General features: G+C 59.7%; 1 protein-coding gene across 12 annotated transcripts; it reads right to left on the reverse strand.

Moving 5' to 3' along the window:
• Positions 1–1,311: 1,311 nt before the first annotated feature.
• On the reverse strand, positions 1,312–21,428 carry LOC101936663 (transforming acidic coiled-coil-containing protein 2-like). Of its 12 annotated transcripts, XM_065558497.1 has the most exons (25): positions 19,162–21,428; positions 18,130–18,283; positions 17,450–17,524; positions 15,915–16,043; positions 14,186–14,278; positions 13,518–13,627; positions 12,404–12,492; positions 11,882–11,982; positions 11,518–11,661; positions 11,209–11,367; positions 10,687–10,849; positions 9,849–9,928; positions 9,584–9,703; positions 8,939–9,208; positions 8,516–8,645; positions 7,677–7,805; positions 6,597–6,719; positions 5,475–5,604; positions 5,177–5,346; positions 4,683–4,862; positions 3,688–3,873; positions 3,279–3,421; positions 2,891–2,975; positions 2,205–2,410; positions 1,312–1,613 (listed from the first exon to the last, which is right to left on the reverse strand). In XM_065558497.1, exons 2-25 carry the CDS (start codon positions 18,271–18,273, stop codon positions 1,503–1,505), a joined length of 3,270 nt encoding a protein of 1,089 aa, XP_065414569.1. In that variant the 5' UTR covers positions 18,274–18,283; positions 19,162–21,428; the 3' UTR covers positions 1,312–1,502. The 12 variants fall into 12 exon arrangements, 11 of the variants coding, with proteins under 11 accessions (XP_065414569.1, XP_065414571.1, XP_065414567.1 ...); XM_065558499.1 differs by having other exon boundaries at positions 5,289–5,346; positions 5,475–5,551; positions 15,915–17,524; positions 18,130–21,428; XM_065558495.1 differs by having other exon boundaries at positions 5,289–5,346; positions 15,915–17,524; positions 18,130–21,428.
• Between the last annotated feature and the right edge of the window lie 32 nt (positions 21,429–21,460).

Here is a 21,460-nt window from a genome sequence, read left to right on the forward strand (position 1 = left end):
TCCGGAGAGCCCATCCCACCCCCTGCCTGGGGTGGGCCGAAAGCAGCCCCCATCTGTATCCCTGTCCCCAAGACCCCCACCCAGAGCAGGTGGAGGGACCCAGGCTCCCCACAGCTGCCTGGCTGTATAGCTATCCTTGAAGCAGCTCCGGCTGGGGGGGGGCAGGGCCTCAGAGCTGCAGCCCAGCTATGGTAAGAACCGTGCAGGCAGCTGTGGGGAGCCGCAGTAGCCCCTCCAACTGCTCACAGTGCAATGGGCTCAGGTGGTGGGGACATGGGCCGGGAGCTGCTCTAAGCCCTCCCCGCCCCAATGGGCAGGTGGAAGGTCTGTGTGGCTCCCACAACTGCCCATGCTCCCCGACTGGGCTCCATGCTGGCCTGATCGGGGGGTGAGGGGCGGGGGCCGCCCATCCACTTTCAAAAAGTGGGAAAGCTACGGACCCCCTAACTCCCCCAGTGCCGGTGCCACTTTCCTGCGTCACAGTAACAGGGCTAACTGTGCCTCTGTCCCCTTCTGGCTTCACTGAGTGCACCCCTCTGGTGCCAGGCCTCTGTCACTATCTATCCAGGGAGGGACTCAATTGAGTCTTCCATGCTTAGACCAACCCCCGGGCTACAGCACCCGGCAGATCACTGTGCTTACCCAGCAGGTCTGCCTGAGTCTGGCCCCTGCAGTTCTTCCCTTCGGGCATTGCTGAGCAGCCGCGTAGTGAGCAGCCAGCCTGGTGAACCCAAGGCAGGTTTATTTGGATGGTAGGAACAAAGCACGCTGAGAACAAGGCTTGTAAAACAACTGGCTAAGCCCACGGATCACCACCCCCAGGGTAGCTGCGGCAGGCCTAGCTTCTTCAGACATGTGGCTCTGCCTGGGTCCCCTAAAACCCCCTGATCCCTCCAGAACGAGTCCCTTTTAAACCCTATTCCAGGTTTTGGATCTCTTCTGTCCTGGGGCCTTTTTGGGCCCTGGCTTTGTCGCTCAGCACCTTCAAGTCCTGTGCAGTGGCTGTGCTGGAGCCATTCTTCCCCTTCCTGCTTGTTTTTCCCAACAGCCCCTGAGAGCTTGTTTGTCCCCAAACTAACCCAATTAGCCAGACAGGAACCTCCAGTATCCAGGTCAGGCTGCAGTGTTCCGAACAGCTCCAGCTCGGTCCATACACTATCCCGCAGGCCAGCGCCAAAGCCCCATCCTGGCCAAAGCACAGGGGGTCCTCTCCAGGTACTGGCCAGAGCACGGCCGCCAACACAGAGAAATGTGCTTCTGCACTGGGGATTGGGGCCTGGCAGGGAAAGAAGGGCTGTGATTGGGCACATGTAGATGCAGTGTCTTTATTTTGGGGGGAGTGAGGGGCGGAAGGCTGTCTGGCCATTCTGGACTGTGATCCTTTCCCAGCCAGCTGATTTCAAATAGATGGTTTATCAAGCTGTGTCCTGAAGTCCGGAATATGCCCACAGGATCGCGAGCCGATCTGGAGTCACAGCTGGGCACTCGGCTTCTCCGAGTGGCTAGGGCCTATCAGGGCTACACCACGTCGGACAGGAAGGAAACTCCTCAGCGAGGCTGTGAAGGGCCTGGCTCCGGGACTGGCTGGGCCTGGGCCAGGCTGGCTCCTCCTGCTGCAAGGCATGGGGAGAAAGGGATGAGCGTTGGGAGCAGCACGAGGCCCTGGGGCTGGGGGCATGGATGCCAGGGTCCCAGCTCACAGGATATGCAGCGACCCAGCCTGGGCCAAGCAGGACGCTGTCCAATTTTAGCTAGGACCTGAGTGTTAATGACACACTCCGGTCACTCAGTGCTCATGGGACAGGGCAGGGGGCTCTGCTTGCACCCCAGCAGAAGTTGGAACCTCCAGCGATGCCCACTGGGGCATCGAGCCAAACCTGTGACAGGACGAGCAGCCCAGCCCCTGGGGGCGGGTTGGCATCCAGAGCAAGCTGGTCATTGGCCTGAGTCACCTGCAGAGCCCCCCCGGCTACCTGGGTCACATTTCCAACTCAGCTCTGGGGGTGCAGTCAGGGCAATGCGCTCAGCTCTTGGCAATGGGAAGACGGCACCGCAGGGGGAGGGACAGCCCCAGGCTCCTCGGGGGCAGGGGAGAGACAGCATGGTAGCCTGAGACCCCTCAGGCACAAGACATTGCGGGGGAGGAGTGGTGGCTCTGGGCCCCTTGAGGGGTGCCTGGGGGTGTGGTTCTTTCTTTTGCCTACCTCACCTGGCGCTCCTGCAGCAGGTAGCCATTGAGGTCCATCTCCAGTAGCCGCGGGGTGATCACCAGTGGGCTTGGCAGCACCAGGTCCTGGTCTGGCCAGGCCCTGCTGCCCCCCAATGGTGGGAAGCTCCACAGCTTGTGGGGCCCTGCCTCCCTTGGGGTGCGCAGCCGGAGACCCCGTGTGGCCAGGGGGCTGCTCACTTCCTGCAGTCAGACACAGGCACCACATTGCTGCTCCAGGGCAGAGAGCTTCCCGCCTCTCCCTTCGCCCCCCTGGAAGGGCTGTGGCAGGGGGACCCAGTGAGGAACGACTGGGGCAGAGAAGGCCGGAGGGCAGACAGGAGAGCTGTAGCCTCTTGAGTCTGCCAGTTCCATCCTGTGTGGGCAACAGTGCCTCTCCCTCTGGGCTCTGTGTCGCTGCCCCATACCCAGATCTGGGGGAGCAACACTGAACCCCTGCACTTACCCCAGGGACGAATGTGGCCCAGACAGGCCAGTGGCAATGCAGGCAGCACCCTCCCCCCAGGGGCAGAGGGACCCCAAACCCTCGATGTGCCCAGGCTGCACTGGCCCCCCCCCCCCCCCGGGTGAGGAGCCTCTCTGGGGTAGCCCACTGGTAGCCTTAGGCCTTCAAGACATCGCCCAGCCTAGTCCTGGGGGGGCCATAGCTGGCCAGGACCCTACCTGTCCCATCAGCGCTGGCACCAGCATCTTGGGAGTGGGTTGGGGCCGGGCGTCGCTCCTTCCAGGAGGGGTTAGTGCAGTCGGCCTGGAGCAGACAGGATAAAGCCCTGGGGAGGCTGTCAGGAGGGGAGGGGGCTGGGGGCTGATCCAGGTGCCCAGACCCACTCACCTCCTAGGGGGCTGCAGTGGGAGGACGTATCTCAAGGGAGGCTGGAACAAGAGGGGCCCTGGGGGGTTGGTTTGGAAGTGGGAGCTGCCCAGAGGAGGACGGTGGGCGGGACGAGGGTCCACAGCTGCCCTGCTCCCTGAGCCAGCAATGCCAATGGACGGGGGATCCCTTCGGAAGATCCCTGCCCTTCCCCCCCACCTGGGTGTGAGCGGGCCTTACCGGCCAGGCCACGGCAGCACAGGCTGGATCAGGAACAGCCCCGAACGCTCCTCCACGTGCCCCAGCGTCTCGCTGAGCAGCTCTGCCAGCTGCAGCCGCCTTGCCCAGCTGCGGTGCCACTCGCCCCGCCAGCACTGGAGCCTCTGCCAGGGACACAGAGGAAACCGAAGTGGGGTCAGTGTGGAGAAGCACGGAGTGCCAGTGCCCCAACCACCCAGCATGCCCCCAGCACATGCAGACACACACCACCAGCACCCCCACGCTCCAAAGGGACCCCCAGCACCCCTGCTCATCCACACCCTGCTAGCTGCCTCTGGCCACAGACCCACCCGTTCAGAGCAAAGTGCCTCTGGGCTCCAGCCAGGGAGCGAAGGGAACGGGGCTGCAGAGCCGTCCCAGCCAGCCCTACCTGCTGCCTCAGCGCTCGGAGTCGCCCCAGCACACTGTGCGCCTTCACGCAGCCACAACTGCCCTGAAGTTGCTCCAAGGTTTCTTCTGCCTCCTTCATGCAGCCATGGGCCAGGTAACCTCTCACCAGGCCCTCGAACCTCTGGCGGCGAAGCCATCGGAAGCCCCCCATCAGCAGGCTGGCGTCCTGCCGGGAAAGATGGCCCCTGAGCACAGCACCACTGCAGCCAGGCATGATCCTGTTCTTTCTACACTGGGGTTCCCGGGGACCCCATTATACCCTCCCTATTGTCTGCAGTAGACCCCAGTCGTCAGCTCAGATGCTGGTCTAGGCAGCCCACCCAGGAATCATGGCAGAGCCCGCATGGGGCAACTGTAGCTTGGCCTTCCCCAGATCTGGGTGAGGCGCAGGGCTCTCTTAGCTCATTTCCCGCTTGAAGGCAGCATGGTTCTAGTGGTCAGAGCACAGGGCAGGGAGTGGAAACCACCGTGGACTCCTGGGGTGGCCTTGCTGTACCTCAGTTTCCCCATCTGTAAAACTTGAATCCTAGGACTCATCTGTCTCCCTGGAGGTGTGAGGATTTGGGAGGTATTTGGAGATGCTCCGAAGAAAGGGCGAGACACATTCTAGACTGGCCTATCTGAGCTGATGGGCCCCACTCACTCATCTGCTGTTTGGTGCAAGGCCATTGACCCAAGGAGCTGGGTGGGAGCTGCCCGGAGAGATTATCATGCTCAGATCTGAGTGTGAGCAGTTTGACATTCCTCTTCCCCACCATTTAAATGGTGGGCATCTCTGCCCACCCCATCTCCCAGATGAAGGGAAAATGCCCCTCCCATTGCCAATGGCTAGAGGCCGTGAGCGAGAGCAGCTCAGTGCCAGTGCAGGAAGCAGAGGGACATCAGGGGAGGTGTCCACTGGTAGCTTCCATTGCCAGCAGGTGATTCCAGCCATTCCTCCAGTCTTGGCTGGTGTCTCAGAGCAGGCTCACCTACCTGGTACAGGCCCCACGGCACCTGGCCTCTGCATACGCCTTGGTTCAGCACCTGTCTGTTGTGCTGCTCGTCCTGCTGAGTAAACAGGACCCTGGGGGCTCTCCTCTTGGCCCCGGCACTGCCAGGCTCGGACCTGGGACTCAGCTCCCCTCCTGCGCTCATCAGCCAGCCTTGGGTTAGCTGGAAAAGAACGGCAGGAGATGGTGAGCAGTAGCAACCCCCGGGCCTAGTTCCCCCAGCAGGTGTGCAGAGCTCCACTGCAGCCAATGGTTAATCACCACACGGGGGCGCTCTTCCCTCCACCAGTGCTGAGCCATGCCGCAGGACATGCTCTGGAGTGCCCATCCTGAGCACAAGACCTGGCCAGTAAGTGACCAACAGGCACTGGGTGTGAGATCAGGGTGCCAGCCATTGCTAGCTGTCTGGCTGCCTCTGTGGCTGGACACTCAGAGACCTGGGGGTGGATGCTGGCTGTCCATACCCGCACTGCTCACCGCAGCTTGGGAGATGCCACGCCATCTCAGCTCCCTGCATTGACTCGTGCCAAGGACAGCTCAGCCAGTACAAGGCTTGTACTGCCCACCCCGGCCTCCCACGCTCCCTTACCGGGACAGCATGGGAGCTGTGCCCTCCTCCTACAGGGTGCTGGTCCAGAGCCAACGGGCTGAAACAAAGGGGAGAAAGATCTGGGTAAGCAGCGAGGCTCCTGGTCCCACGGAGCACTGGGGAGCTGAACTGTGTGCCTCGCAACAGGGAGCTCGGGAACTGGGATGACGCCCCCCAACCACTTACTCTGCTCCACCCAGGACAACACCTTTTCCCAGGGCTGGCGCCGCAGCTCCTCCTTGATCTGACGTCACGTCCTGCGGCTGGAGCAGCATCTTGTCATTACCACTTATACTTTCAAGCAAGCTGTAAAAAACTGAAAGCCATGGAAGCTGATCTTGTTGTTTGTTGCTCTCCCTCCGTCCCCAGCACCCCTGACAGAAAAAAACCCTTCTTCTGATGCTGGCGCACTGTGCTAGCACTGGTCGCCATGGCAATAACACAGTACAAAGCACATTGTGCTAGGTGCTGTACGGAGTCGGCTGTGTTTCTACAGCCCCAGCGCAATGGGGCCCTGGGTATCACCATACCAGGATCATTAACAACACTAAGTCCCCAGTGTCTAGCTGCTGTGCCGTGCCTTGGCAGGCGGTAGAGTTGAGGTCGGGCAGGTCACCCAGGGGAGTGAATCCTAAAGCAAGATGCTTGCATGAGAGAGCCCAGGGCTGAATGTGCAGCATCCAAATGCAGGCAGCAGGAGCACCAGGGCAGGGCACCAGGCAGGAGGGATCTCACACCAGTTGTGGCTTTACTGATCAGATGATCATTGCACCCAGCAGGGACCAGACACCCAAGCACCCGCGCTGGGAGCTGATGTCAGCCCAGCAGCTCGTGAAGGGGACAGCTCAGGTCTGCAGTGGCTGGAGGTTCCACGGGCACTGGCTGGGGTGCCAATGCGGGCAGTAAAGCTGGAACTCCAGCCGGACGTCCCACTTTCCGGGAGTCATAGGACCGAGATACCCCGCAATATCGTAGGTGTCTCTGGATCACTGGTCATGTATTTGCTGCTTTCACAACCTGGACCTGGCACAACTGCCCAGCTGCTGTACAAGCAGGCCCCTCCCACAGGCCTGGGCAGGAGCACCAGGGGGCTGCAGGGAGCAATGCCAGGAGGGTGCCAGCTATTTCAAACCCAGAGGGCTGCTTGGGAGAGCTGGGAGCAATCAGGGCAGGAATGTGACCCAGGAAAGGAACAGAAGTAGCTCAGCTTCACAGTCAGTTGCTCTGGAGACTGCACCCAGCGCTGTAGAGCCCTGGGGCAGCCTTACCATGCCGGGCTGGGCGTCTCAGGCCCGGCGAGTCCCGTACCTAGGGTAGCGTTCCCAAGCAGCGTGTGGATTTCAACTCCTGCTGCTTCCTCAGGGGCCGCGGGGAGTTCTGTCGTCAGCCTGCCACACGGGCCGTCCAGGAGCCGAGCCAGCACGTGGAGCTCTGCAATCCAAGCACTAACGGGTCAGCTGCTCAAGAACGATCATTGCACGGCACCTTCCAGCCGAAGGCACCAGCACATGGGTCAGCAGCAGGGACTGAGCCCAGACCTGCTGGATCCAAAACCACAGCCCCTGCTGCCTGAGCTGAAGGGCAGGGCCAGCAGCACCAAGGCCCAGCTGACCCAAATAGTCCAGCCACCAGAGGCAGAGGCAGCGAGCTACAGGCGACGGGAGCACCCAAAGTGCGTCCTGTATATGCACCAGCTCAGCCTCGCCACTCCTGGGCCACAGAGTGGGGCAGTGACTTGGCTGGGGTCTACAGGCAGCACATGGCCCAGCCAGGGCTGGAACCCAGGAGTTCTGATTCCTGTTGCCCTGCAGCAACCATGACTCTGCTCCCCCCATTATCATCAATGGATTTACCAATAGCTCGCCCGCTACACTATCTAGGTAGCCTATAGCTGGCCAGGGCCTTGCCCAGGGCCAGCTCCAGACACCAGCGAAGGAAGCAGGTGCCTGGGGCGGCCCAGAGAAAGGGGCGGCACTCCATCTGGTATTGGGGCAGTACATCCGGGTCTTCGGCGGCAATTCGGCAGCGGGTTCTTCATTCCGTCTCTTCCTCTTTGGCAGCACTTTGGTGGCAGCTCAATTAGGTTTTTCTTTTTTTTCTTTGCCGCTTGGGGTGGCAAAAAAGCTGGAGCTGGCCCTGGCCCTGGCCCTGGCCCTGCCCCAGGCTGGGAGAGTAAATACATCGAATGGGGATGGGGCCAGATAAGGACCAGCTAGTCCCAGGCAGGACTAGCCTGGTGGGGTGGCAGGGCCCCAGGAACAGGCTGCTTCCACTAACTCTAGGGCCTCTGCCGTGGGATAAGGAGCGCGCTGCTTGCCTGTGAACCCGGGCTTGCTACGGACACGCCGGGGGCTGCTGCTGCCCTTCCCCCATTCCCACTGGCTTTACCTTTAGCCATAAGTCCTGCCCGCAAGGTCTCTATGAAGGCCACCACGTGGCTGTCGACTCCACGGCGTCCTGCTGCAGGCGCTGCGATCGCCCCGCACTGGGACTGGGACAGGGCATCCGGGGAAGCACCTGGGTCAGGTGGAGACAGGGTCACTCCTGGCCATGGAAGGGCAGGGACTGGGTGGGCATCTTTCTGGGCACCAGCGCACAGCGGGGCTCCTCTCTGGGCATACCCACATGAGTGCCTGTGCGGGAGGGGCGAGGGATCCCCAGTGGGCTGGGCACATCCCCTGCCCCCCATGACTGCGTGGCTCTTCACGGTGCCAAGCAGAGGCTGTGATCACGGGGGCATTGCCTGGGCATGGCAGAGCAAATCCTTGTGCTGTAGACAACACCCCCACCCTGCCCTGTAAATGCCACCCAGGCACTTGGGGAGCAGGGCCTAGAACCCCCATCCGTCTGCTCCCCAAAGTCAGGCCTCTGCTGTCTGCTGCCTGATCTCAAGGAGGTTGGCTCCCTTCGCTGCTGGCAGTAGCAATCCCTTCACACACATCCCAGGGGCCTCACTGCTACAAGACAACATGCCCAGAGACACACAGCATGGGACACCAAGGGGGCACCACCCACCCTACAATACACGGGCAGAGCTGGCTTCCCAAGGCAAGCCATGGGCAAGATGGGCCCGATCCTGCAGTCTCAGGCAGACCCCCCCAGCGACATCAGCTGAGGATATTGCCCCCCAGCATGCCTGTGCCAGCCTGTCCTTGTCCCTCTCTAGCATCACCCTGCACAGAGCAGGCACATGCTGGTGAAGGCTGTCTGCAATATGTCCCACCCACCTGCTCTGGGGGCGCCCCTCTGCCTGGTGGGCCCTGGGGAAGGAGCGGCTCCTCCAGCAGGAGTGGGAGGCAGAGTCGGCTCTGGGAAGCCTCTGGCCTCCAAAGTCAACTGCGATCCAGCTGCAGACATCTGGAAATCAGACCAAGAATCCTCAAATCACCATGGCAGCAGCAGCGCCCACCCCGGGACACCAGAAAGGGCAGTGTTGGCCCCAGGCTCCCGCCCTCGCCCCATTCAAAATGCTGCTGAAATCCCCTTCCCAGCCCATTGCTCTGTCCCTGTCCCGTCCCCACCCACGCCTCAGCCTGTCAGCCCCACGCTGCTCCTCTGCTCAGCTCGCACCAAGTCACTGCCCTGCCACCTCCACTCTGCCAGACACAGCTGCTGCGCCACTCCCCACCGTGCCTGCAACGTCACTTCACCTGTGGGGCTGGCTCCACTCGCTCAACCAGCTGCACCTGCTGCACCATCTCCAACGGCTGCACCAGTTGCACCACCAGCCCCTGCTGCATTGGCAGGTTCTGCAGCACTGTCTCCACCTGCTGAGCTGTCTCCCATTGCTGCGCTGGCTGCACCACAGCCACCCGCTTCATTGGCTGCCCCCGATGGGATGTCTCCAGGTGCTGCGCCGTCTCTGCTGGACGCGCCGTCTCCTGTGGCTGCCGTGGCTGCTGCAATAATCTCTGCCTCTCCTAGAGCACAGGACAGACGACCCCACCCCAGCACTCGTGCAAGTCCCAGGCCAGACCAGCCTGACCTTCCGCACACAGGGCAGGTGCAGATTTTGGCCACGCAGCCCCCCCTGGCGCGGGACAAACCTGACAATGCGTGCCCACGGGAGCACACCCGGCTGGGAGGGCTTCCCCAGGCCATGCCCAGCCCTGTCACACACCAGGCATCCAAGCAATGAGCCCCCCGGACCCACAGCTCCTGAAGAGCCCCATGGAGCTTGGACACTCCCTGATGTTACAGGCAGCAACTCGGGAGCATCTGAAATCTCACCTCTTCCCCGAGGAGATCTTGTGCCCCCTGAACCAGCCCCCATCCCCCACCATGCAAACACCCACCTCCTCCCACTCGGCTGCCATGGTCCTGCAGCGTCTCTCCCAGTGCTCGGCGTCCTCATGGCTTTGCAGGTGGGCTGCAGCTAACTCTGCCTCCAGGGCAGCCAGGCGCCGGGCCAGGAGCTGGAAGACACAAGCCTGCACTCAGACTGAGACCCAGCTGCCCAATCCTCAGGAAATCAGGAGCAAGAAGGGAAAGAAAGAGCCATGCTGAGTGGTCCCCAAAGGCCGACCTCCTCTCCCCTCCCCCTGACAGCAGGGCACCCACCTCACATGTAGCCGAGGCCTCTGGAGTCTGCACCGCTGGATTCCCGACTGCAGCGCCCCAGCTGGGGCTCCTCTCACCCCCTGCAGAGACAGGCACGAAATAAAAGTATTTAGGTGCCTAACTCCCATTGGTTTCAATACCTTTGAGTCACCTGGCCTGGGCAGCTGATGCACAGAGGGCATCTCCCTGCAGTGCCAGCACCTCCCAGCCGGGAGCAGCTGTGAAATCACCCATTTTCCTTCCCCACCATGCGCTTGCCCTGCTGACCCCAGAAGGGGGCACCAGTCCACAGGCTGGACCAGCACAGGCCTGGTGTGCTGGGCTCCCTGGGGACTCTGCCAGCAGGAATGGCACAGGGCAGCAGGAAGGGGAGCCAGGGCATCTCCTGGAGTCCTGTCCCCTCTGCCCTGGGAACATGACCTTGGACCCCTCTAGCCAGAAGAGAGGCTGCCCATCCTGGTGCTGACGAAGCCCAGGGCACGCAGGGCAGGGCTGGGTACACACACACACACACACCCAGTGAGACTCTGGGCCTGATCCCTGCACTGATCTCACCACTTCTCTGGTACCATCCCCCAGGCCTTCGCGCATCCTCCCCCCGCCCAGACCGGCTCCCAGATCCTGCCACGCAGCTCGGCAGCCAGGCCCCTGGGGAATGGGGTCCGGGGCAGAAGGCAGCTGCTGTTGGGGTCCCCTGGCATTTCTGGCCCCTCGTTCAGAGATCCAGCCCAGAGCTGCCCTTCCAGGGAGTGGGACTCCAAGGGCTGCAACCCCCACCAACCTCCCCTCCCCACAAGGTGAGCTGGGGCTGGGCTGAGCAGCCCTGGGCAGCAGGTACCTGCAGGGTGTGTGGCTGGCTCCCCTTCAGCATCTTCCTCTTCCTTCCCAGCTTCCCTGTGCCCTCCGGCCGGCCCAGCCAGCGCCCCCGGCCCCAGGATAGCTGAGTGTGCTAAGGGGCCACCAACGGGCTGCGGCTGCTCCGAGTGCTGCCCTGGGGTGTCCTGAGCAGGCAGAGAAGTGGGGAGAGAAGTGGGGAGGGAGGGAGTGACAGAGGGAGACAGGCAGGGGGACCAGAGACCTGGATCTGCTTGAACATGGGGGTAAGTAATCACACGGGGGTGTGGGGGGGCTGGGAGCAGGGGGTAATACACATGCGGGGGCTGGGAGTGGGGGGAGTAACGCACTGGGGGTGCCGAGCTGATGGGGGGAGGACACTAGAAGCCACGGCCCGAACTCGCGATCCCCTCTACAGCCCGCACCGGGGCGGCTCAGCCACCGCACCCAGGGTGGATCCTCAGTTCTGGGGAGAGTCTGCAGTGCGGCCAGGCTGAGGGCATCGAGCATTGCGGGGGGAACTCACCTCTGGGTTCGAGAACCCCCCTTCAGGTCGCACCATGGACTCTGCCAGCCCTTCCCCGAGCTCCCTTCCTGCTGGTGGCCCCTCCTCGGCAGCCCCCGCGCTGGAGGGGAGCAGCCCCCCTGGGCATGCAGCAGGGCTGGACAGGGCGCGGTCGCTGCACTGGGACAGGAGGAGCAGGGTTAGTCCTGGCACTGAGTCCCACCCCCCAACCCCCAGGCCAGCGTACAGTGCCGGGGAGTCGCCCTGCTAGCACAGCCGGGCACAGAGCCTATGGGGCCAGCTCCTCTCCTGGGCCAGCTGGGCCCTCACCTGGGTGGCCGCGTCCCTCCGCAGCCACTCCTTCTCCTGCAGGAACCCGTCCAGCTCCACGATGCGCGAGTCCCGGCTCCTCAGCTCGGCTTCCAGGTGGGCCCGCTGAGCCCCACTCTCCTGCTCCAGGCCTTGCAGGCGTCTCTGCACAGGCAGGGAGGACAGGGCTGGTTAGCAGGGCGCCCAGGCCCAGGGGATGGTGGGGCAGCAGCAGCTCCAGGGAGAAGAAGGTCCCTCTCCCCACCCCGGACTTTGGGAGCTGCTACAGGTAGTGGGCCGTGGCAGTGCCAGAAGCCGTCTCTCCATCCCTTCCCCCTGAAGGGCCTAGGCCCAGCTGGCCCGGGCACCCCTCCCTCCTGCCCACCTGGGTGCTCTCCAGCTGGGCTCGGAAGAGCCGGCTCTCCTTCACCTTCATCTCGCTCAGCTGCTGCAGGTCCTTCAGCTGTCGTTCCTTGGTCTCCACATCTGGAAGAGACCGACAGCCGCCAGGGGTGAGAGGGCACTTCCGCCAAGCCCTCGGGTGGCAGTGCAGGGCAGTGTCCCCAGGGGACCCCAAGCAGGGACCGCCTGCTGCCAACAAAGACCCCAGGCTGGGAGTCACCCGGAGCCCCACTGCAGAGGCTGGTGAGCGGGAGGACTAGGAGAGCTGCGCGCTGGGACTCACAGACCACCCGGGGCTCCGATGCTGGCATCACCCGCGTAGTGGCTGGCCTGGCAAATGCTGCTCATGCGCCTGTCAGAGGCCTTGCTGCAGGGCCTGCATGTGGCCAGGCTGAGGGCCATGGCGCGTGGTGGAGAGCTGCAGCCACAGGATGCAATGCTGGGGAGCCCAGCGCAGGCCAGGCCCTTATACCCATGTCACAGGGGGTGGGACACAACCCCTCACCTGCCTGAGCCTGCAGGAGCCTGTGTTTGATCTGGACCACCTCTTCCTTAGCCTTGTCTACAGCCTTCTCCACTTGCTTCCTGTGGCTCCTGAAGGACAAACCCCATCTCGCCCAATCATTGCCAGTGCCCCAGGCCAGCCCCCGCCCAGCCCCACCCTGCCCAGCTGCAGTTGGGGGAACCTCCAGGGTAGAGTAACTAGGAACACGTGTGCAGGGCAGAGAGCCTGTTTCAAGGGGGCTCAGCACAGAGCCCAGCTCTTCGGCCTGGCTGTCTTGCCCTGTGCACAGCCCCGCCTTGGCAGAGGTGTGTCACGTACGCAGCCTGTCTCTGGGACCAGCTGGTTGTTGTGGACGGTACAAATCCTGCACTGTTCCCAGCCCTGCGGCTACAGCTGCTGCTCCTTTTGGGGTCAAACGTAGCCTGCTTCGAAGGGGAGCTGCTCTGTTGTATGGAACCCACTCAGCATGGAGCTGGTCTCCCGCGAGTTGTCTGGGCTAGTTGTTCAGGAGCCTGCTGGCCTCAGCTAACAGGCCTGGGGGTTTAGCTGTTAGATCCAGGAGGCCCAGACTCTGTCCCCCCTACCTGGGGCACAGCTGACATAGGGCGATCTGACCTTTCTACAGTCTCCGATTAGTTTCTCTCTCCCAAGGAAATACAGTTCTGTCAGCCAGACACGGTTGCTGTGTGGGTGGGAGACCCGAGCATGGTGGACTGGCCCCTTTGCCCAGCACCCATTTCTGCAGCTGGCCTCAGGAAAATGACCCCAGGACTCTGACAAAAGATCGACAGGGTCCTACTGGTCGTGTTAGGGATTAAATGGGGCTGGACCCCCAGCTAGACTGATCCCGCATTACGCTGCGTGCATGTGGCCATCACCTAGCCAAGTTGCGCAGCGACCATCCCGCTCAGCTGCCGAGGGAAGGTCATCAGTGTAATGAGCCTGGAGGTCTCAGGTCTGCTGCAGTCTGTCTCCTCAACCCACCCCAGGAGCACGGCTGATAGCAGGTGCCAGGAGCAGCACGTGCTAAGGGAGCTCTGCCCGCGCGGGGTCTGAAGGACATAGCAGCAGGCAGGGATGCTGCAGCAGACACAGCTGCCTGCCTGGCGGGTACCTTTTGGGGCTGTGTGTGGCCAGGGCGCTGGTCACGTAGCTGACAATCTCCTTGTTCAGATCCGCCAGGCGGGACATGGCTGCCTCGGCTGAGCTCAAAGCCGCTGTTACCTGGCGGTAGAGATGGGGAGCCTCTGGCAGGGGCAGAGATGGGAGAGGGGCCTAGGGACAGTGCCCACAAGTGACTGCGGGCTGCCAAGTGCCCTGGGTGAAATGGGCTGGGGGGGGTGCAGCCTAGTGCCCACATCCAATGGTCTGCCCCCAGCTGGCACTAACCGGCGGCACGAGGGGAAAAGCCCCTGGAGCCTCCCTCCCCCTTTGACTCGGCTCTTCCTGGTCGGGTCCTGCTTGGTTAATCTCTCCCAGCGCCCCAGGGGCATCCTCAGCCCAGAGTAACTGGCCCACAGGAGTCTGGGCTCGTGGGCAGGTCCTAAGCAAACTGGTAGAGTGACACTTCCAAGAGCCAATAAAAAGCAGCAGGAATGTGAGTGGGAAGGCAGCTCGCACTGTCAGCAGCTAGCGCGTTACTCATTGACGTGGGATAGTCTAGCTGGTGGGTGGCTATGTGGGGCTGGACAGGGCGCCCCGTGGGCTCTGGGGTCATGGCACTGCTGTGCCAGTCACTCAGCCCCAGGGATGGCAAAGCAGCTCCAGCCTGCCAGGCATTACCGTGCCAGCCACATCGTCCATGTGCACAGGGAAGTCGTCGGGCAGGCTGTGGCTCTCCTCCCCCAGCCCCAGCTCCACGGAGCAGCTGAAGAACTGCAAGGGAGAGAAGCGTGAGTGTGACGTTACTGACATGAACGGTGACTGTATAAATCATTGTTGCAACCAAAGTCCTGTAGTTGCACCAAATCTTGTACAAAGGAGGTCAAGTAAGGTGTCTATAGAAAGGTTATGATTTGCTGGCTATGATTATGCTATCTGTATGCAGGATCATTTTGTTATTTAAAGTTATAAATATTGGCTCTATGCTGTATTTCAAACTTGTGCTATGCCTCTGGGTGACACCCCAGACAGTTTGGCATCAGCTCTGCCTAGCCTGCTTGATGGCCCATTAAGGATCATCAGCTATACAACTGACCCATTGAGAGAAGGCAGATACACCTTGTGACTCAGCAAGGCATGCAAGGAGAGAACTTGGAGGCTTTCAAGCCATGTGCTGGGCAGCTTGTGTTTGACACCAAGGAAGCACAGGCTGTATGGCAAGAGATTATAAAAGGCAGCTGCATCCCCTCCATCTTGTCTTCAATCCTGCTTCTTACCTCTGGAGAAACTTTGCTACAAACTGAAGCTCTGAACCACAGGCGCCAACTTTCCTCGGCGCCGGTGGGTGCTTGCTCCCAGCCCTCCTCTGCCCCCTCCCTGCCCCTATTGGACCCCTCTCCAAATCCCCGTCCTGGCCCCACCTCTTCCCCGAGCGTGCTGCGTTCCTCCTCCTCCCCCTCCCTCCCACTGTTTGCTGTGCAAAACAGCTGTTTTGCAGCGCAAGCGCTGGGAGGGAGGAAGGGTGGAGAAGCAGGACTCGGCGGTGCTCTTAGGGGAGGCGGAGGAGGAGGAGTGGGGGCGGAGGTGAGCTGGGGCGGGGTGCTGCCTGTGGGTGCAAAGTACCCACCAATTTTTCCCCGGAGCACCCATGAGGTCAGAGCCTATGCTCTAAACAAAGGACGAATGACCCATCCCAGCTGTGGATGTACTCCAGAGACTTGATTTGAACCTGCAGTTTATTCCATCACTGCTACAAGCCTGAACCAAGAACTTTGCCATTACTGTATGTAATTGATCCCATTTAACCAATTTTGGCTCTCATCTATATTTCTTTCTTTTTATAAATAAACCTTTAGATTCTAAAGGATTGGCAACAGCATGATTTGTGGGTAAGATCTGACTTGTATATTGACCTGGGTATGGGCTTGGTCCTTTGGGATCAGGAAAACCTTTTTTCTTTTGCTGGGATATAGGTTTTCATAATCATTCATCCCCATAAAGAGTGGTGCTGGTGGTGATACTGGGAAACTGAGTGTCTGAGGGAATTGCTTGTATGACTTCTGGTTAGCCAGTGGGGTAAAACCAAAGTCCTCTCTGTTTGGCTGGTTTGGTGTGCAAAGGACTCCCAGCCTTGGGCTGTGACTGCCCTGCTCTAAGCAATTTGTCCTGAATTGATACCCTCAGTAGTGTCCCACCAAAGGCCACTTTGTTACAGCGTGTCAGAGTCCAGCCTGCATCCCGGGCCAGAGGGGACATCTGCTCACCAAGGCCCAACGGGGTGAGGTTCCAGCTGTGCCCATTTCAACCTGGAGCCTGCATCTCCGCACAGAGGCATTGCCACGGGGATGGTGTTTGCCTCTGGGTCCCCCAGATTCTCCCCGAACCGCCCCACACCAAGGACCCCTCTGACCTCCTGCAGCTGGCTCAGGAGGCTATTGCGCTGCCCACAGGACTCCTGGTACCCCACGATGAAGACAGTCACTTGCTGCTGGTATCTCCTCTTCTTCACGGGGTCCCCCAAGACGGCTGCCAGCTGCTCCTGGGCATCCGGGAGAGAAACTCTGGGCTCACGGAGACCGGAACAGCGTGCCCCTTCCCATGCTCGGGGTGTATGACGAATACACACCCATGGCTCTCCCCTAAGGCTGTTTGGACTCAGCTGGGCCGGTTCTGCCTCACTCAGCCTTCCGGAGCTCACCCCGCAGGGGCATTTGCACGTTGGGAGATGCCTCTCCCCACCCTGGCCTGCAGGAGCTATTTGGAAACGGTGGACAGTTGCATGTGGCCCAGATTCCTCCTTCTGCCCTCTCCCCAGGCTAGACCAGGGTGTGAGCCTTTGGCTTCCCTTGCTTGCCAATCCAAACATTAGCAAATGGCTAAGTTCCATGTAGTGTCCAGCATCACTGCCGTATGGCATCAGGGCTGCTCAAGCATGGGAGTGTTACAGACATAACGATCCCTGGTTCTTACAGCACCTCCCATCAGCTGGGCTCAAAGCCCTTTACGGAGGAAGTTGGTGTCATTATGTCCCGTGTACATATGGGGAAACTGAGGCACGGCAAGGAGTTATGACTTGCCCAATGTCACCCAGCAGGCTGGGGTAGAGCCAGGCTTAGAACCCAGGTCTCCTGAGACTCAGTGCAGTGCTCTTTCCACTAGGTCACACTGCCTCCCACAGCAACGCTGGGCAAAGAACTGAAAACCCACCCAAACAAGTGGCTCGGATTCCCCACAATTCACAGGTGTCTCATTATTCAGTAACCCAGGATCCAGCCCAATTCGCACCTCACCAGGGCCTAGCACTCACAAAACTCCTGCCGGGGTGGGGATTTTCCCAGTTAAATACTTTCACTTGGCTAATCAGGATGCAAAAACAACCCCATGTGACAGAGTCTGCTGCAAATCCCCCCTGCCCCCAAGGAGTCAGCGAGGTGCCCGAAGAGGGGCTCCGCTGGCAGCACTCAGGGTGCGAGCCAAGGGCCACACAGCCTGGCTCTGCTTCTGTACAGTTGGCACCAGCCACCCTGGCACCCTCTAGCCAGAGCTCCCAGCCCTGGGGTTGCATCACCACCAGCTCTGAGCCGTGCGGTGGGGCTGGGGGGGGAAGAGGGGGTTTGCTGGGCGGGGGGCACTGGAGCCCTGTGTGCGTGGAGCTGTGGGCTGGGAGGAGGAGGAGCAGGATTGCATTCATTCCAGCAGGAGGGCTCCTTAGGGCTGCAATCGGCTTCCAAGCTGATTGGCTACTGCACTGCCCTTAGGCCCCCCTCAAGCCCTCCCCCCCCATTTCAGCCCTGCCTCCCCTCCCCTGACAGGAACTACCCCACGCAGGGGCAGGGACCTCTCCATGCAGCAGATCAGTCCCAGCGGCTGTTTCACCCTCTCCCTGTGCGGCGGGAGGGCTGTGGAACAGGCCTGGGGAGAGGCACTGTGCCCTGTTGAACATACCACATCCTCCACAATCTCTGCGGCTGCTTGCTGGGCAGACGAGACCTGCTCACTGCGCTCATAGGCCTGGATCATCTGATAGGAAGTGAAAGGGTTAATCAGCAAAGGCCTGAGGCACTGCCGGGTATGACGCACATGCCACATGCTACCCCCCACCAGACAGGGCCAAGGCCCATTGCTAGAGTTGGAGAGAGTGTCCCAGCTTGATCAGGCAGGGAAACATGCCAGGAAGGTGGCTGCCTGCCCCTCACTTACGGAGACAAGCATAGCCAGTAAGGAGAGCAGGAGCATCTCTGCTGAACTGGGGAGGGGGGGAGTGGGGGGGGGGCAGGAGAAGAAAGCAGCAGAGGAGAGGGAAGGGAGCAGAGGGTGATGTGTAGGGAGCAAGGCCTGCATGCCCTTTTTCTCTGCTGTAGAGATGGTGAGGCAGCTTGGCCCTCTCTGAGCTATTGGTTCAGGCTCTCTGCAGACTCAGGCAGACATCCCTGCAGCAGCTTCCTTTCACAACCACGTGGGCTACGAAGTTCTCCCTTTAGCGGCAGTGCCCCCTCCACCCCTGCTATGGCTGGAAGCTGTGCCATGCTCAGGTCAGAGCTCCAGCAGGGAACAGCATGGGATTCCCATTCGGAGGCAGTTTGCAGCTAGACAGGCATGGATGGATGGAAATGCTGTTTGCTCACATGGTCAATCCGTGACCGGATCTTTTCCAGCTCTTCCCTGGTTTCCTCCGCCTGCCGCGCTGCTTTGGAGTACATGGTGGCTTGGATCACAGCCGGGGCAGGCCCGGCCCAGCTGTGGAGGCTGCTGTCCCAGCTGGTCTCCATGGCATCCACCCTGGGCAGGAGACAGAGGTGATGCAGTGGGAGTCTGCCCCCAGCTTACATCATTTGTTTTCTTGGCTTTGGGGTTTCTCTCAGCCCAGCTCCCAGATAATCCACAGATTTTCCTCTTCTCCCGCACTTCCACACGTGGCCCCTCCTATACACATGGCTCAGTCCAGGAGACTGGTTACAGGGCGGGGTCCCTCATTGAACCACCACTAGCAGCTCCTAAGCCTGGGGGTGAGGTGGGGAGTGCTGCGCCGTGTGGCATGCAAAGCACTGGATTTGCTAATCACACCACTCAGAGTCACCCCCTCTCTCGCCCTTCTTGTTAACACAGCACCAAGGGGCAGAGATTGACATGCTCACAGCCCGGCAGTTCACACCCATTGTAGCTCTGGCCCATGCTCAGGGGCTGGGAACAGACACACCCTGATCTCATTTCGGCAGGTTACTGGGGCTCCCACTCCTCACACACCATGGCAGTCACACCACCTCTAGGCGTTTCGTTGCCTCATCCGGCTGAAAGTGGGAGGAAAGGAAAGTTGCTGGGCCATTCCAGTAACAGACCCCCAAGGATACAGCCTGGGGACTCCCCAGAATACAGCCAGGCTCTGCACAGGTGTTAAGGTATCACTGCAATGATCTAATCTAGCCTCCTGCACAGCACAGGCCAGGGAATCTCACCCAGGGATTCCTGCAGCGAGGCCATAGCTCCTAGAGAAGCCCATAGTTACTGTGCATTAGATAGCTATGGCCTGTCAGCATAGCCTGTGCCAGAGCATTATAACCTCATGAGGTTAGTGAACCTCACAGACATGCAGTAGCTGAGGAGAAAATATAAGAGGCAACACACTGAGTGAAAAAGTTCTATGCTTGGAAGTCACTCACCTGCCTGGAGCGCCAGCATCGGCTGCTATTGATTGAGTGAGTCGCACTGTGGGGATATTTTCCAACCTGCTGCTCACAATGGTTACTATAAACAGGTGTTTAGTAACTGAGTCCCCAGGGAGAGCGCACACACCCCACAGCTTCTACAGGAGGAGGAAATGGAAAATCACCCACACCCAGGCCTTAGCCTCAGCTATTTACCTGGCCCCATCACCAATGATCAGGTTGGCAGGGATGGAGGTTTTCGCCTTGGAATCTAAACCTCCTTTAACTGGAATTTACTTGGCAATACCCTAAACTGACAGCAAAACTCAGCTACCACCAGGCAGCTCTGCGAAGGGGCAGGTTCAGGTTTGGGTAACTGGCCAGCAGTTGGGATGCTGCTCACTCTATAACTCAGTCTAGCAGAGAATGGTCTGACACCACCCCGTTGGTGGAAGCCAAAGCTAGACAAATTCAGACCGGAAATAAGTGTAAGTGTTTAATAGCGAGTGGAATTAACCATCGGAACAAATTTACCAGCAGTCATGGTGGATTCTCCATCTGGCAATTTTTAGATTTTTTTTTTTTTAAAGTTATGCTCTAGTGCAACCGGCAATTAATTCTGCCTTATACAGGTCAGACTAGATGGTGGTAACGGTCCCTTCCGGCTTTGGATCCCATGAATTAGGCAGGTTACTAGTTATGCCTGAGATTACTAGAGACATTACAGATACTGTGTCCTTCGTGCTATTGATTTGTTTTTCCCCCCCTCTACACGTCCCTTGGACAATGGATCTAGTCCATTTCCCTTGTCAGATCTCAGGCACTCCTATTTTGCATTTTTAGCATGTCCCCTACCCGAGGAGCTAAGAGCTTTACAGTGACAGTGCTCAGAGTACACCCCTCTGAGGACACCATCTTCATACCCCCACCTCAGGCACAGGGGAGGCCCACATTTCAGAAGTGGCCCCTGATTGAAGACTTCCATTTTTACTTCTTGACTGTCCAGAGGCAACAGAAGATCCTTCTACAGAGCAGAACATACGACCAGAGAACCCAGAGCAGTTCATTTCCCCTACTCCTCCCAAGCCCTGAGGACCCCTCTGTGGCCCCGCCCCCATGGACACAGTCCTTCTAGCTGGGGCTATTGGAAGGGGAAAGATCCTGTAGTGACTGCCCAGGGAAGGTGGTTTACTTGGAATGGAAAGCAGTGCTCACATACTGGGACTCACCAATTTATTTCAGAGAAATTGACAGCACACACAATGGGCTGAATCTGGGACTTTTCAAACCCCATACTGCCATGGGCATGTAAAGCGCTGTGTTCAGGTAGTGCCACCCCTCCCCTGGGCTTCCCCCTGCCTCGCTGCAAGCTCTTCTGAGACTCACAGAAGGTAGAGACCCCATGCTGCAGTGTCAGGACTCAGAGCACACACTACCCAGTGTCCCTACCATTTGCTGATCTGCCTTGGTTAACTGGAACTGGGGACGGAGTACTACTCAATGCATGCAGGGTGCTACCTCTACACCTGCCCGAATGTGGGAAAGGTGTGGGTAGGTCAAAGTCCTAAGCATGCCAGCACCAGCACAAGGCACATCTGGACCTCCCGTGAACACATGGTGGTGCCTCCCACCCAGTAATGCAGAAAACAGCATGTGCCTCAGCATGGATGGCACTGCATGATGTGGTACTTGAAGCTCATGTGCTGGGGAGACCGCTGACCTAGAGGAGAGAAAGCCCATGGAACCAGAGAGCAACACCAGGACCTAAGGAGTCAGTGTGATGTTGGGGGTCTGCTGGGCTGAGACTCTCACCTCCACCCTGGTGATACACCGTAAGGGAGAGCGGGCAAGCTCACAGCCTCACCAGCTGGGCAGGAATTAGGGCTTGTCCACACTGGACAGTTTTACCAGTTACTGGTATGATTAAACCAGTGTATTTACCCGACCTAGATATCCCAGGGTAACTCTCTGGTGCTGGAATATGTGAGTGTCGGGGTAGAACTAGCATAGTTTAAATACACTGTCACTTACACCAATAGACCTCCCCTGCGTAGACAGCCTTCAGGCCACTACTCAGCATGTTCATCCTGGTGACTAACAGCGTTCAGGACCAACTGCTGAGCTTCAGAAGGGTCCAGGAGCTGCTCCCCAGGGGGACAGGGCACAGCTACCGTCCTCCCAGGAGCCCAGAACTACTCTGCTAGGCTCAGATGACAATTCACTGTTTATCGCCCTCTGGTGGCTAGGTACTGCCTCCACAAACACAGCAACTATGGGTGCCAAGCAGAGGAAGATCACTCCCCATACACCAAAA

The sequence above is a fragment of the Chrysemys picta genome, chromosome 10 (genome assembly GCF_011386835.1).
Source record: "Chrysemys picta bellii isolate R12L10 chromosome 10, ASM1138683v2, whole genome shotgun sequence".
Classification (NCBI taxonomy): Eukaryota; Metazoa; Chordata; order Testudines; family Emydidae; genus Chrysemys; species Chrysemys picta.

Bases quoted from the DNA above. Each gene is read 5' to 3' on its own strand.
- LOC101936663 (XM_065558491.1), bottom strand. From the start codon at position 16,421: ATGCCATACGGCAGTGATGCTGGACACTACATGGAACTTAGCCATTTG. The intron at 12,493-13,517 runs GTACCCGCCAGG...TTTGTCCTTCAG, and splicing joins GCCACACACAGCCCCAAAAG to GAGCCACAGGAAGCAAGTGG. The intron at 11,662-11,881 runs GTGGGCAGGAGG...CTGCCTGTGCAG, and splicing joins CCCAGCTGGAGAGCACCCAG to AGACGCCTGCAAGGCCTGGA.